This window comes from Chlorocebus sabaeus, chromosome 21 (assembly GCF_047675955.1).
Source record: "Chlorocebus sabaeus isolate Y175 chromosome 21, mChlSab1.0.hap1, whole genome shotgun sequence".
Taxonomy (NCBI): Eukaryota; Metazoa; Chordata; class Mammalia; order Primates; family Cercopithecidae; genus Chlorocebus; species Chlorocebus sabaeus.
In genome coordinates this window covers 126,382,149-126,397,378 of record NC_132924.1, presented here as the reverse complement: position 1 = coordinate 126,397,378, position 15,230 = coordinate 126,382,149, and the positions used below count along the sequence as shown (strand labels likewise).

General features: G+C 41.2%; 1 protein-coding gene and 1 long non-coding RNA gene across 2 annotated transcripts in view; one reads left to right on the top strand and one right to left on the bottom strand.

Moving 5' to 3' along the window:
• DPP6 (dipeptidyl peptidase like 6) overlaps positions 1–11,380 on the bottom strand; it is a 1,156,796-nt gene extending 1,145,416 nt beyond the window's left edge. The window contains exon 1 of the mRNA XM_073009533.1: positions 11,054–11,380. Within this exon, the coding sequence (XP_072865634.1) occupies positions 11,054–11,113 (60 nt within the window). The 5' untranslated portion in view covers positions 11,114–11,380. The remainder of the gene's footprint in view (positions 1–11,053) is intronic.
• LOC140709730 (uncharacterized) overlaps positions 11,355–15,230 on the top strand; it is a 65,317-nt gene continuing 61,441 nt past the window's right edge. The window contains exon 1 of the long non-coding RNA XR_012090478.1: positions 11,355–11,458. This is a non-coding gene — a long non-coding RNA (uncharacterized lncRNA). The remainder of the gene's footprint in view (positions 11,459–15,230) is intronic.

Here is a 15,230-nt window from a genome sequence, read left to right as displayed (position 1 = left end):
AGAAAATATTAATGAACTTGAAGACATAAGAATAAAAATAATCCAAAATAAAATCCATGGAAAAGATAAATTTAAAAATGAACAAAGCATCATTGAGATATGTTTACACTTCAAGCAGCCTAATATACATGCACTTGAAACCCCTGGAGAACACACACACACACACGAGAGAGAGAGAGAGAGAGAGAGAGAGAGAGAGGAGAGAGAGAGAAGTGGAAGCAGGGAGATACTTGAAGAAATAGTGCCCCCAGATTTCCAAATTTGATGAAAAGGATAAACTCACAGATATTTAAAAAGCACAGATATTTAAAAAGCACTTGCCTAACCCAAAGGCATTTTGTGTTTCCTTTTAGAACTTTTCTAGTTTTAGATTGAACATTGTTATTTATGATCCATTTTGAGTTAATATTTTCATATGGTGTCAGGATATATCAAAGTTCTTTTTTTCACATATCGTTATCCACATTGCAAGCATCTTCAAAAGTCATCGTTGGCTGGGCTGTAACCCCAGCACTTGGGAGGCCAAGGCGGACAGATCTCCTGAAGATAGGAGTTTGAGACCAGGCTTGCCAACATGGTGAAACCCCACCTCTATTAAAAACACACACAAAAAATTAGCTGTGTATGGTGGTACCCGCCTGTAGCCCCAGCTACTAGAAATCCCGAGGCAGGAGAATTGCTTGAGCCCTGGAGGTGGAGGTTGCAGTGAGCCGAGATTGCACCACTGCACTCCAGCCTGGGTGACAGAGCGAGACCGGGTCTCAAAAAAAAAAAAAAAAAAAAAAAAAGTAATTAAGATAATTTAAAAATAAATATATTTATTTATAGACTATATACCCCCACACACTGGAAGAAAATTTGCAAATATATAGCTGATAAAGAAATTTATGAAAAACTCTCAACTCACTGGAAACCAAGTAACCCAATCAAAAATACGTCAGAGATTTTCAGAAACCCTTTAGCCAAGAGGATATGTGGATGGAAATAACCATATGTAAAGATGCTTAACATCATTAGCCATTGTAAAATACAAATTTAAACTGTACTGAGATGCCATTAAACACTTATTTAAATTGCTCATATTGAAGACTGATTATTTTGAGTGTGGGCAAGGATCTGGGGGAACTGGAAGCCTCAGAAGCTGCAGGTAAAATTCTAAAATGGCTCTGGAAAACAATTTAACAGTTTCTTAAAAAGTTGAGCATATGCCTACCATATGATCTAGCTGTTCCACTCTTAGGTTTTTACCTTACTTGAGTGAAATGTAAGCATATGTTTATATAAAAACTTGTACATAAATGTTTATAAAAGCTTTTTCGGTAATAGCCCCAAACTTGAAGTAACACAGATGTCCATCACCATGTGAATAGATACACAAACTATAGTATAGGCATATGATCAAGTATTACTCGACAACAAATAAATAACTATTGATCCATGCTGCAACATGAATAAATCTCAACATAATTATACTTAGTGCAAGTTGTCAGACTATGAAAGACCACCTACTTTAATAACTCCATTATCTAAAATGTTAGAAAATGGAAAGTAATATATAGTAACAGAAAAAAAAAAGACTGATTTTCCTTAGGGATGGAAAAAGGTAGTGGAATTGTTAGGGAGAGACAGATCACAAGGGAGCATGAGGCATCTTCTGGGAATGGCACATATGTTCATTGCCTTGACCGTGGTGTTCTCACGGGTTTGCACATGTGCACACGTCAATACTTATTAAACCATACATTCTAAATATGCACAGTCAACTATACCTCAATGTACTTATTAAACATGGTGTCCAGTATTTGTAATATTTTTCAAGAACAGAAGAGGTAATCATCTTTTTTTGACCTGCTTTTAAGATACCATCTCTTAACTTAGCTGACATCAATAATTTATAAGTTTATGCAATGAGTTTAGTGCTTACTAAATATGACAAACACCAATTAAGAGTCCATGAAAAGACTAGCCTAGCAACTATAATGCACCCTTTCCCTAAAGGACTTACTGCAGGTCATAATTTTTGCACTGAAGTCTAAAAGACATCTACTGACCTAGGTTCTCCATTAAGTATGTTTTACTATGGGATTGTTTTTGATACCTATGCCAAGGGATGCCTTAATAATAGCAACCACTTTGCCTCTGGTTCTTTCTTCTTTATATTTTATATATATTTTTTGAAACAGCGTCTCACTGTCACCCAGGCTGGAGTGCAGTGGCACAATCTTGGCTCACTGCAACCTGCACCTCCCGGGTTCAAGCGATTCTCCTGCCTCAGCCTCCCGAGTAGCTGGGACTACAGGCATGCACCATTGGGCCTAATTGTTATATTTTTAGTAGAGATGGGGTTTTGCCATGTTGGCCAGACTCATCTCGAACTCACGGTGTCAAATAATCCACCTACCTCGGCCTCCCAAAGTGCTGGGATTACAGGTGTGAATCACCGTGCCTGGCCCATCGTTCTTTCTAGGGTTGGAATATTGTCCAGTTGGAGCTCGATGTGATCCTGAAGCCTGGTTGAACGTCCTCAGCTTTCACACAGGTGAACAAAGGCCCAGAGAGCAGTGATCACCCACCTGACACATAACAGGTGCCCCACTCAACCAATGCTAAGGTTGAGTCTATTGATTCCCTGTTTCCCTCCTTCCACTCTACCTCGTAAACCATCCTCCACTGGAGGAGCTTTTCCGTGTGAAGTCACACAGTTAAGAAGCTTCCACAAGGCCCCAGTGAACTGTCAGCTTTTTTGGTTTATGAAAAACAAAATGAAACATACAAACTTGTTCTGCTGTGCACACATTTTGTCAGATGTAATTTTAAATTGTCTCATAATGCCTAAATGCCTTATGATCTCTTAATATTGCACTTGGACTTTTCATAAAAAGGAAGATACAGACACTGAAAGAACACACACATTATGTCTCCGAAGTAGGAAAATAATACAAATTTTCTGAAGCCCTAAAGATGAGGGAGGGCATGCACAAAGAGTTCTGTAACTTCCTCCATCTCTGTTGACTAAATCCCTATTGCTGGGACTGTAATAAAAATAATAGATTTGAGGGTCCAGTAAAATTCCAATCACTCTATTTCCTTCATGAGGGACAAGGTGTAAGATAATTAAAATACTGCATTTGAGGTATAGCTTTTGACTTAAAAAAAATCCAACAAATAAAACCAGAAGAAACAATTACTACTCATTTACTGCCCTCTATTCCTGGAACCTTATGTATGAGCTTAGATTCATTTTATGTACTTTACTGATAAAATGAGGACAATTAAAAATTTAAAAATCAATAAAATGTAAAGCCAAAATAACATAAATAGATTTTCACTAATATCCTGGAAGTCATAAAAGTCATTTATGTTCTATCAATTATATTAAACTTTCTGAAATACTTTAGGATGATTTAAGTTTTGGGTGATAAAAAGAATTTATTTATTTTTATTCATATGGGTACCCTTTCTTATTTCTTCTAGAAATTACCAATTAAACAACTAAGCTTTCTTTTCAGTATGAAGAGCAATAGTGGATAAGAAAAACTATGAACTAGATATGCCCTTGCTAATATTAAGTATTAGCGAAGTGTCCTTCAGGCTGATTCACTAACCTTTATGATACCTAAGTGTCTATCAGACATGGTCCTTCACTGTGTGCTCAGATGGAGAAGATGAACCACAAAGCAGTCTGGTATAATGGAATGTACCAAAACCTAGGATCAGGCAGTGGGATTTTGAGCCCTGGCTCTCTCATTAACTGTGTTTTGTTGGAGCTCAGTTTTTTTAAATGAGAGTACGGAATGAAATTACCTCTAAAGTTAGGTCCTCATTTAAAATATTTTATATTAGGGATGAAAGATTCTCCAGCATAGGAGGAACTAGGCATTGTGCAGAAAATGACAGATACCACTGGTCAGGATGAGGGAACCTGGGAATTCAGAAAGAACTACAGGCTCAGGAACAGGGAGGTGTAGGGATCAGAGTAGGTGGGAGGGGCTGAGATTTAAGTCAAAAATCAAGCTGGAGAATGGTACCTGCAACCATGAGTTATAAAAAAAAAATTTAAAATCTGCTTCTTAGCAGGACTCTGGTTCTGTGATATTCTCATGTCCATAGATAGTAGTTCTGAAGCCAGGTGTGTGAGAAAAGAAAAGGGGCAGGAAAAGGACCATATTATGTTATGGCAGCAATTGGTGAAACGTCATAAACCTTGTATGAGTTTGCCGTGTCCCAGAGCCTATGAGTCAGTGGCTGATCTGATCATTTAGAGGGAGGGCATTCCACAGGAAGAGAAGAGAAAGTACAAAAGAGACTGAGTAAAGGTCAACAAGAAAGCTTCACAAAGATTCAAAGTCTTATAGAGGACTCACTTGGAAAGTGAAAAGTACGGAAAGGGAATCAGTGCTAAAATCCAGGAGGGAAATTCTTTAAGCCATGAAAGGAGGAGGAGGAGGATGCTCAATTCCTAAGAAGGATAGACTGAGGAAAAGTTTGGAAAGAGGATGAAATGTCCCAGGATGGGGAAGTTCTATTGATCTAAACCAGAAGGGGCAGGAAATAATAGAAAAGGAGACAGGAGGTATTTTGGCAAAGGGAGAGCATTAAAGTAGATTTTGCTTTTTATGAGAAGACAAAAAAGGGAGAGCATGAACACCTTCAGATGTAACAAGAGATAGTTTATCAAAATGTGAGTTTTGGAAAATGTAACACTGAGAAAATGAAAGAAGAGGAGAGAAAGAACTGACAGAAGAGAAAATAAAAAAGAGATTGAGTGGAGGTCAACCAGAAAGCTTCACAAAGATTTAAAGATTGAAGAGGACTCACTTGGAAAGTGAAAAGGGATTCCAGAATTAAGAAAACTAGGCAGCCTCCAAACCTCTAGTTGTCCCCTGAGCCATGCAGGTGCTGAACGGGCTACAAGAAGATAAAATAATAGAACTTGTATTTGAGTTGCCATCCAAGTTAAGTGTTCATTAAAATAAAAAACCAATCATCAGAGAAACATAACAGAATGCAGAGTTTCCACAACATTCATGATGCCCAAGATAAAATTCAAAATCACTCAACATATAAGGACATTTTAAACTGTGGTCCATTTTTGAGAAGAAAATACAGTCAACACAGACCAATTCTAAGAAGGCTTAGATGTTAGAATTATCCTACAAGGGTTTTAAAGTGAGGAGACCCATTTATTAAACAACAAAAATACTCCCGATGAATTTAAAAAAATCCAAGCAGAAAATAGATATTGTGAAAAAAAGAACTAAGTGGAAATTTTAGAATCTGAAAATGCAATATCTGGAGCTAAGCACTGAATACACAAACCACAAAATGCAGAACACAGAGGAGAGAGTCATTAAATGTGAAGATGGAGCCACAGAAATTAAATCTGTAAAAGAGAGGGAAAAGTAGCTTTGAAAAATGATGAGCCTCGGAGAACTATAAAGCAATATAAGCTGTATAAAACATGTATAATTGTCATCTCAACAAATTAAGAATGGGACTGAAAAAATGTTTGACAAGATAATGGCCACCAAATTCCCAAAGATGGTGCATTTGAAGATTCGAGGTGATCTTTGCACCACTAGGGGAATAAATATGAAGAAAATCATGCCTAGGCACATAATATTGAAATACTGAAAACCAAAGAAAAATCTTAAATGCAGACAAAGAAAAATAATGCAGCGCATACAGGAAACTATGAATCAAATGACTTCCCTTCTCAGCAGAAAAAAACTCATTCTAGAACGCAGTGGAATGCCATCTTTAAAGTGCTGAAAAAGAAATAAAAATCCTGTCAAATTAGAATTTTACATCCAGGAAAATATATCATTTCAGGATGAAATCAAAGTAAAAATGCAGGTGGGATTCATGAGTAATATTTCACAAAAAAATACATTCCTATTGAGTCAAAATGACTTGAGTTGATTAATTCATTTTTTAATGTCCTAAAAGGAAAATGACAGACACACAAGCCAGATTGAGACCATAAGCTGTATCTTTGCTATCCCTGCCCTTGTGGTAAAATAAGCACTAGAAGTAGAAGGTAAGAAGCCTATTAAATTTCCACAAAGTATAATATCTAGAGCTGGCAAAAGTGAGCAAGCCCCTGTGGACAGAGGCTGACATTCTTCATGGGTCATAAGCAACTTCAAAATGCAAAGGCTTCATCAGCTTTTTCACGGGATGAAAACCTTGAGAAGAAACACCAACAGTTTACTAATTCATTGGTAGAATATGATGTTCCTCATGAGAAAATGGTGCCAAGTGATGAATAAGGATTGACTTCTTGCCACGTTCTAGGTACACAAATGGGTAAACAGGAGATATTATGATTATTAATCACCGCGTTCATCAGAGAGGCACCAAGTGAGTCCTTGATCCTGAAGGGATTTTGGTAGTTGAGTTCAGATTGAAACCCACAGAGTCAAGGTTTCGCGTCTACTCTTCAATGCAAAGAATCAGTTGAGGTTAGTGGCTAATAACTCATCCCTTTCGGCTTTGGAGACAAGGGTGGAACGAGAATGAAAAATAGAATGTTAAATATCCATCTATATAAATAGAAAGCAGAGACTTTTGATCTCTACCCTCAGACAAGATGATTACTCCTTAAGTGTGTTTCTGAATTAACAGTTTTTTTGGACCTGGTGGAACTAGATTACTCATTGGCAAAAATGACTAGGAAAGGAATCTTACAAGCTGGAAACTGTGCTTTTGGAATCTGTTACACTGATCCTAATTATCAAATAGCTTAAATGCTATATACATCTGTAGGCCGATATAAATTGTGTAATATATGTACAATTGCTATCCCAAGAAAGACTGAAATAGAAAAATATTTTTGAAAATAATGGCACAAAATTCCCAAATATGGTGAAATAATTTAAAGAATCAAATGCTTAGCAAACTCCTAGCAGGATAAGTACGAAGGAATCCATGGCTAGTCACATACAAGTCACCAAATATAGAAAATCAAAGATAAGGAGATATTCTTGAAAGCAGAGGAAAGAGAAAACAGATATAAAATATAAACAATTACAACATCAGATAGATTGAAGAATTTTAGACAAAATGGGGTCTCAAATTATAAGTAATATAAAGAATTATCTCCAGTACCTATCTCCATGCTTGATGTAAAGCTCTGTTATGTAATAAATGCTTACTATATGCAAACACTTTCTTTCATGGGGATTTTCTTAACAATTATATGAGATAATGCATATATCATATTCCCTTTTTCCAGATGTGTAAACATAAATTAAATTAGGTCCTACATTTGTTACTTTCTACCTGTGATTTTTTTTCTGGGGTTGGAGGGTGACTGGTTAGAGATGGCATCTCACTGTGCTGTCCAGACTGGATTCCAACTCCAGTGATCATCCCACACCAGCCTCCTGAGTAGATGGGCCACAGACACACACCACCATGCCATGTCCAGCTCTATTTGTGTGATCTCTACCAAGTTACCACTTGTCTCACTGCAAAGCCCATACTCTAACAATTGTCCCATCTATACCCTCTGGGACCTGCTCCTGAAAAGCCTATGAGAGGCGACCATGTAAAAAGAGGCTGTTGGCTGGGCACAGTGGCTCACGCCTGTAATCCCAGAACTTTGGGAGGCCCAGGAGGGTGGATTGCTTGAGGTCAGGTGTTCAAGACCCGCCTGACCAATGTGGCAAAATCTCGTCTCTACTAAAAATACAAAAATTACCTGGGTGTGATGGTGGTGGGCACTGTAATCCCAGCTACTTGGGAGGCTGAGACAGGAGAATCGCTTGAACCTGGGAGGTGGAGGATGCAGTGAGCCAAGATCACACCACTGCACTCCACCTGGGCAACAGAGCAAGACTCTGTCTCAGAAAAAATGGAAAGGGTTTTAAAGTGAAGTTGTCTTGTCCTCCCTGATTTGGGTGCTCAAAGGTAAAGTAATGCTTCATCTTGTGTGTCAGGTCCTGCTGTGAGCCCCCTACACGGATTAGTTTGTTGAACCCTCATGCAACTCCTACTATGAAGGTCCTATAAAACTTAGGCACAGAGGTTAAGCAATTTATCCAAAATGACACTGGTACCTTAGGATCCCGAAGACCAAACTTTGAACAGCTATATCTGCTGCTTCCAGAGACTGAAGCACTGATAATACTTGTCTTGATGCCTAATGTAATACATACTGACACAAAGAAGTTTCCCTTCCAGAAAAGCTCTAAGCAAAGAAACTCAACCCAAACCTTTGCTTTCTCTTCAAACCTGAGGCTGAAAGGAGAGGCTTTACTTTGGCTGGAGTTAACTGTTCAACTGGGTGTCCTTACTTTCCACTCAGAAGGTGAGTGCCATCTTCCAAGGCTAAAGTTGTACAGTCTTATGTTTGTAGTTTACATCTTCTGTAAAACTTAAGTTTGTATTCTTTGCTCAAGAATGAATACCACTTTCAAGTTTCCAGGAGCCAATTCCAGAGGATTATCACTTCAGGAGGTTTCTTCTCAGGACCAGTGGCTCCTGCCTCTACCAGGGCCAACAGTGTGGTGGATTACCCTGTGATCCTTAGAAGCTGTTACCAGGTGGTCAGGTGCCCCCGTGCTCAGGAGAAAGGAGGCTGCAACAAGGACCTCTTCTTTCCAAATTCTAGGGGTTCAATAGGCAAGAATGAACCTAGCAATAAATAACACATCTAAAAGAAGGCTAACTCATTGAATACACATCCAAAAAGAGACAACCAATGTTGCTCAAGAAATATCTGCACAAGAACAAATAAGAATTTGCCAAATGTAAATTGCTGTACCAGTAATCAGTAAATGAATGAGACCAAACAAAAGTGAGTCCAGCTGGAATATTTTCCTAAGAGGCTAATGCCTTTCCTTCCATCAAAGTCTCCCAAGATGAACTCTAAGAATAGCATATACAATGGAAAAACAACTATTCCAAAACATCTACTACACTGACATTATTGAGTTTTATATTTTGTTGGAAAAATACTGTGACCTAAACATCACATGGTCCATCCAGCGTTGGTTCCCAGTGTTGACTCCTGCTACCAGCTCATCCCTCATCCACTACAGAACTTTCACAAACACATCACCTCCAATCACTTCAGTCTCTCATGTTGTTATTGCACTACAGCGACCTACGAGACAAACTCCAAAGCTACAAACTTTGCAGGCAAACAACAACTTAAGTGGGTTCTTCTTTGAGAAAAGGAACTGAATATTCTTTTCCTTCTAGCTAATGGATTTCACCATCATCTCACTTTAGGCCATCAAAGATTTTAAAGAAACAAGGACAGGGTATGACTAGAACTGCATGTTGGACAGTGAAGGCAATGTCTAAGTTCATATCTGGGTTCTCCGTTCCCATATTACTGGAACTTAATAGTGGTTTACCATGTTTATTAAATGGATGATTGATGACTATTGAATTAATATGATTCATTGGAACAAGCATTTGTTGGACACCTGATAGATATGTAAGGTGATCCCTAACTCATGATTAACAGGTTTCCTAGTACCTTTTAAATTGTTGGTGTGTGTTCCAACACTTTCCAGAAAGTTGTATTGGTGTCAATACCCTACAGTCCAATTCTTCCAAGAAGCCACTTTAATACTGGAGCCAAAGACATTTCTTACAGGAAATTCCTGAATGATCTTCTGAACTCCACAGATGTCTCTACTACATTATCACTGATGGGTGAAACTTTATTTTTAATTGAAAAATTTTATATCAACTGCTCTGTATTAAAATACATGTCCTATAGACACTAAGTAATGTAAATGTGAAACATCTAACTACTCAAATCATAGTGAAAACAGAGATCAGAGAAATGACTTGCTGATTCAAATATTTCATCATGAGCTGATAGAAGAAAATGCTTGATGTTACTTACTCAGTTGAATAAAAGCATTCCACCGTAAATCCTCATCTTACATAACTCAAACAGACCAACAGTTCCTTTATCCATCAAATGAATCCAATATCATTACTCACTTCAACTCTGAACAAATAGTGTTTGGAGTTGATATTGTGGGCTAATACATGCCCCAAACCCCAACAAGTAGATATTAATGGGAATATTTTTCTAATAACAGCTAATAAACAATATATGCCCTTACATAAAATGTACACACCAAGATAGGTGTCGAAAATAAGATGACAGAGTGGAGCACAAATTCAGTCTGCATATCAAGGACTAAGCTCCACAGTGCTCGCCTTTTTTCGGTTTAAAAAACAATATAAATATTTGAAAATATTTTAAAGTTCATTGTTACATGCATTGCTGTGCGGCTTCCCTATGTAACCCAGGTATTTCCTCGCTAATTAATCACAACCTAAGCGGAGCGGCAGATAGGTGAGGTGTATTGAGCATGGCCAAGGGTGGCGGGGCCCCACAGGATCCGTGCGAAATCCCGAACCTCGCTGGCGATCTGGGGTTTTTTTTGCGCGTGGGAGTAAATGTTTTCCAAGTCCCTCACACTCTGGGCTACTGTGGAGGTTCTGCCAGAATTCCTTAGGCCGCCGCCCACTCCCCTTTCTCTGAACGTCACTAATTTCCTGGAAATAATTCCAGGCACGCATTGCTTCATTAAAGTTAATGAAGCACGTGTCCGCGACAGCAGCCAGCGCCAGCGCCTGAGGGAGAGCCCCGCGCGCTTCCCGGGAAGAGCTCCTCTGCAAGCTCTGGCCCAGGGGGTGTGATTGTGAAAGGGTCAGGGGCTCTGCCTCCCGCCGCTGACCTCATCTCCCGAAAGCCCCGCAATGGTGGGAACCAGCTGCACCTGCCAGCCCGGCCTCGAAGCAGCGTAGGATCTGCAGCCCCAGGGTGGCCGGCGGGAGCGGATGCATGGGCAGAGCCCTGCTGCTGGCCGCGGGTCTACGAAACATCACACGTTCTGGCAACCCCAGCGATCCGCCAACCATCCTCAGTCACGGACCCCTGCAAGGGATGCAGAGGCACCGGCGGCTGCTCACACTCCCTCCACAGACCTGCCGGAGTCTCCGCTCGCCGGCCAACTGTAGCCTCCACCTGCGCGCCATGCGCGCGCACAAGCCCCCTCCGTCGCGGGTCCCTTACCTTGTGGCCTTTCCCCGGGGGACACCTGACGCTGTTGGAGACTCCTGCGGTTTGATTCATGTCCAGAGGAAGTTGAGGGGCCCAGATTCTCTACCTTCAAAACTTCCTAGGCGCGCGGAGGGTGGCGGCGGAGGTGCGCGTCTCACAGGAGACGCGAGGTGGGTCCTCCTGCAGCCGAGTCTGGTCGAGTGCGAGGGGAGCCTCCACGCTGCAGGCTTCTGTGCAGGGGCGGTAAAATCCGCAGCCCTGAGCTGGAGAAGGAGAAGCAGCTGCTGGGACCCCGGAGGGAAGCCGGGCCGGCGCCAGCGGCACCGAGGGCGTTCTGCCCAGCGCTGCCTCCACGGGAAACAGTCCAGGACGCTCAAGACCAGAAGCCGGAGGAAACCCAAAAGGAGCTCCAAGGAGGTGTGTGTGGGGAGAGCCAGGGGGACGTAGGACTAGGCTCTTCCCTGCGCAAGGGGTGGGGAAACCCGCGAAAGCCGGGGAGTCGCGCGCACTCACGCCCTCGCGCCACCAGGGCAGAGCCACCGCTGCAAGGAGCCCACGGGTGCGCGCTCCGCTCCAGCGCGGATCTTTCCACAGCCCCCTCACCCTCAAAAGCTCAGGCTGGAGGGGTCATCAGTGCGGACTCGGGCACCCCACCCAACCGGCAGGGTTAAGGAGGGACTGGAGCCCACTCTTGCCTACAGCTCCTGCGCAGGGCTGCAGCCGCCAAATCTTCCCGGGATGGTCGGGAGGGGGCATAAGAGGTTTTGCCAGGAACCACTGCACAGGCGAAAGGGAGACAGTGGAGTGGGCGGAGGAGGAGCTGGGACGGTACCCGGGCTCGTTAGCAGAGGCTGCACAAGCTACAGCTGAGGGATGCCAGCACGCTGTCAGTTGGGCAGGCGCTGCGCGCGGAGGCTCGGTGGGTGCCATTGGTGGGCGGCCCAATTGGCCTGACCAGGGCCGTGTTTGGGGGAGGGCAACAGAGTACATCCATTCCTTTCTGCAGTAGAAGTCTCTGCAGCTTCCCAATACTTTTTTTTTTTTTTTTTCCTTTTTCTCTGTTTCCTTCTTCTTGTTCTTTTGGCACCTGTTAAGTCGTGATCTAATTAGTCAGCGTTTAGACACAGGTGAAAGGAAATTGACCCCAGGGAACTAAGAAAAGCGAGTCAAAAAAGAGCAGCTGCTTCATGAAGACTGCACTGCAACATTTTAGGATCTGAACAGGGTACCAAGGGCACGTTAGGATACAGCCATATTATTTGACAAAACGTTAAGTTTTATCCAGGCAGAGATAGTTGAGTTTGGATATTCTGAATGGGAATCAAGCCACATAATTTGGCTTCTATTTCACAATCCCAAATTCTTGGTTTGAACGTGTATAAATTGAGGGAAGAAGTTAGACTCATTTATGAAGACCAGAGCTACACTTTCTTCCTCCAGTGCACTGGCTTGGTAACAGAAGTACATCCCTTTACATCGTCCCTTTAAAAGTAAAAGGGAGATTTATTTTAGTTCTGCTATTTGCTGATATTCATGGTCATTTCTTTAATGTTCCCAATTCCAAGTTGGAATAATTCCCATTTTGTAAAATTGTGTTTGGTTGCTTTTGGCTGCTGAAGACATTCAAAAGCAACTCATGAGATGAACATGGAGGCTCAGCTTGGAGATCAGCGTAATGCAGAGCTTGGCTGTGCATGCAGATGTTGGTTGGCATCTTGGCTTTGCCGCCTCCTAGTGCACATCCTTGAGCAATTTATTTCTCTCCTGTATTCTTACATCTGTAAGGTCGGTGTTATAGCTGCACCTTTCCACGTGAGGAAACTGAGGCTCAGAAATACTAACGTATAGAATGTGCTTTGCACAGTAGTGGGTGTTCATCAGCTCTTACTACTAACTGCCTGGAACAATTGCTAGCATTTCACATTGATTTACAGACACTATTGCTTAATTCCAGTTTTCTGGCTAACAACTACTCATGCATTTATCTGTGATTACTTGTGTACTTTCCCTGTCCCACTTTGACTATGAGCTCCATTATGGTGGAAGAGAGGGCCCTTGAGATGGATTGAAGGGAGCAGCGTGAGCAGTGGCCCTGAGAGGAGCTCATCATGATCTTGAGCTTGATGACTCACCCTCGCGTTAGGAAAGACATTTCATTAATCAAGCTTGAAAACTTTGCACAGAAAAAGATAAGAAAGATGCTATTGATGTCTAATTGGTTTTATGTCACTTATGTGACAATATGTTTGACTTTGATGTAATCAGTTATGACTTAGTAAAATAACAGCGATTTTTTTCTTCCATGGCACAAATAGTTTTCTTCCTAAAAATTCCTGCATTGTGAATTTGGGGTTTCCCTATGTTTTCCTTTTCTTTTTTTTTTTTTCCTTTTTCTTTTTTTTAATCTGCTTTTATTTTTAAAAATTGTGGTATAGGCCGGGTGTGGTGGCTCAAGCCTGTAATCCCAGCACTTTGGGAGGCCGAGACGGGTGGATCACGAGGTCAGGAGATCAAGACCATCCTGGCTAACAAGGTGAAACCCCGTCTCTACCAAAAAATACGAAAAACTAGCCGGGCGAGGTGGCGGGTGCCTGTAGTCCCAGCTACTTGGGAGGCTGAGGCAGGAGAATGGCGTGAACCCGGGAGGCGGAGCTTGCAGTGAGCTGAGATGCGGCCACTGCACTCCAGCCTGGGTGACAGAGCGAGACTCCGTCTCAAAAAAAAAAAAAAAAAAAAAAAAAAAAAAAAAAATTGTGGTATACTGTATAGTAATATGAACAGATCAGTTTTGACAATTATGTATATTTGTATAATCCATACCCCTGTTAAGACAGGTAACATTGCCATCACCCCCTAAAGGATACTTCTTTCCGATAAACTACCCCCATAAGCAACAACTGTTTGGATTTTATCACCATAGACTAGCTTTGCTTATTCTAGAATTTGAAATAAATGAAGTCATTCATTATGAACTTCACTGAATGCAATGTTTATGGGGTCCATCATGTTTTTGCATGGCTCAGTAGTTCATTTTTTATTGTTAAATAATATTCTATTGTATGGATGTACCATTATTAATATATCCATTCTCCTACAAATGATTACATGTATTAATTCTAATTTTTGACTATTTGTGGATCAAGCTGCTTTAAATGTTTATGTACAGGGTTTTTTTTTGTGAACTCATGCTTTCATTTATCATGTATTGATATGTAGAAGTGGAATTATTAGGTCCTAAGGTAGATGCAGGGTTGTTTGTTGTTTGTTTGTTTTTAGAAACTGCCAAATCATTTCCCAAGATGTTAGTACCATTTTTAAACTCCTTAGGTATCTATTATTGCATAGCAAATAGAGATGCTCCTTGACTTACAATGGAGTTACAACATGATAAACCCATCATAAGTCCAGATGTTCCTGAACCAACAGTGGAGTTACAGCATGATAAATCCATTATGAAGTCAAAAAAATGAAATCAAACTACAGTAAGTTGGGGACCATCCTTAATTTGAAAACAGGGAGGTTTTAAACAAAGCACATTTATTGTCTGGGAGTTTCTGAGGATCTTGAATTCAGGCAAGGCTTAGGTCTGTCCTCTGCATCAGGGTATCTCACTAGATAGCAATGAAGTGTTCATCTGGGGCTGCAGTCTCATCAGAAGGCTCTATTAGGGAAGGATCTGCTTCTAAGTTCACTTGTGTGGCTCTTGGCAGAATTCAGTTCCTCAAACACCTCTAGAGTGAGGTCTGCAGTTCTTTGTTGGTGACTGGTCAGAGGATACGTTCATTTCCTTGCCATGTGAGCATCACCAGCCAGTGTCATCAGGAAAAGCACTCAAGAAGAGCCAGAGAGTACAAGCAAGATGGAAATCACAATCATGTATAATCTGATCTTAGAAGTGACATTTCACCACTTGTGTTTTATTCTATTGATTAGATGCAAGTCACCGGGTTCCTCCCACACTCAAGTGGAGGAGATTTTGCAAGAATGTGAATGCCAGGTGGATGGGATTGTTGGAAGCCTTGTCAGAAGCAGCCTTCCACAATCTGCCCTCTGGCCCACAGTGATTTGTGTTTCTCCCCATGTGAAATGCATTCACTTTCTTTCAAGATTGCCAAAAGTCATTTCATTACAGCATCAGCTCAAAGTCTAGAATTCAATCATCAAAATCAGTTTCATGTGTGAGGGAGGC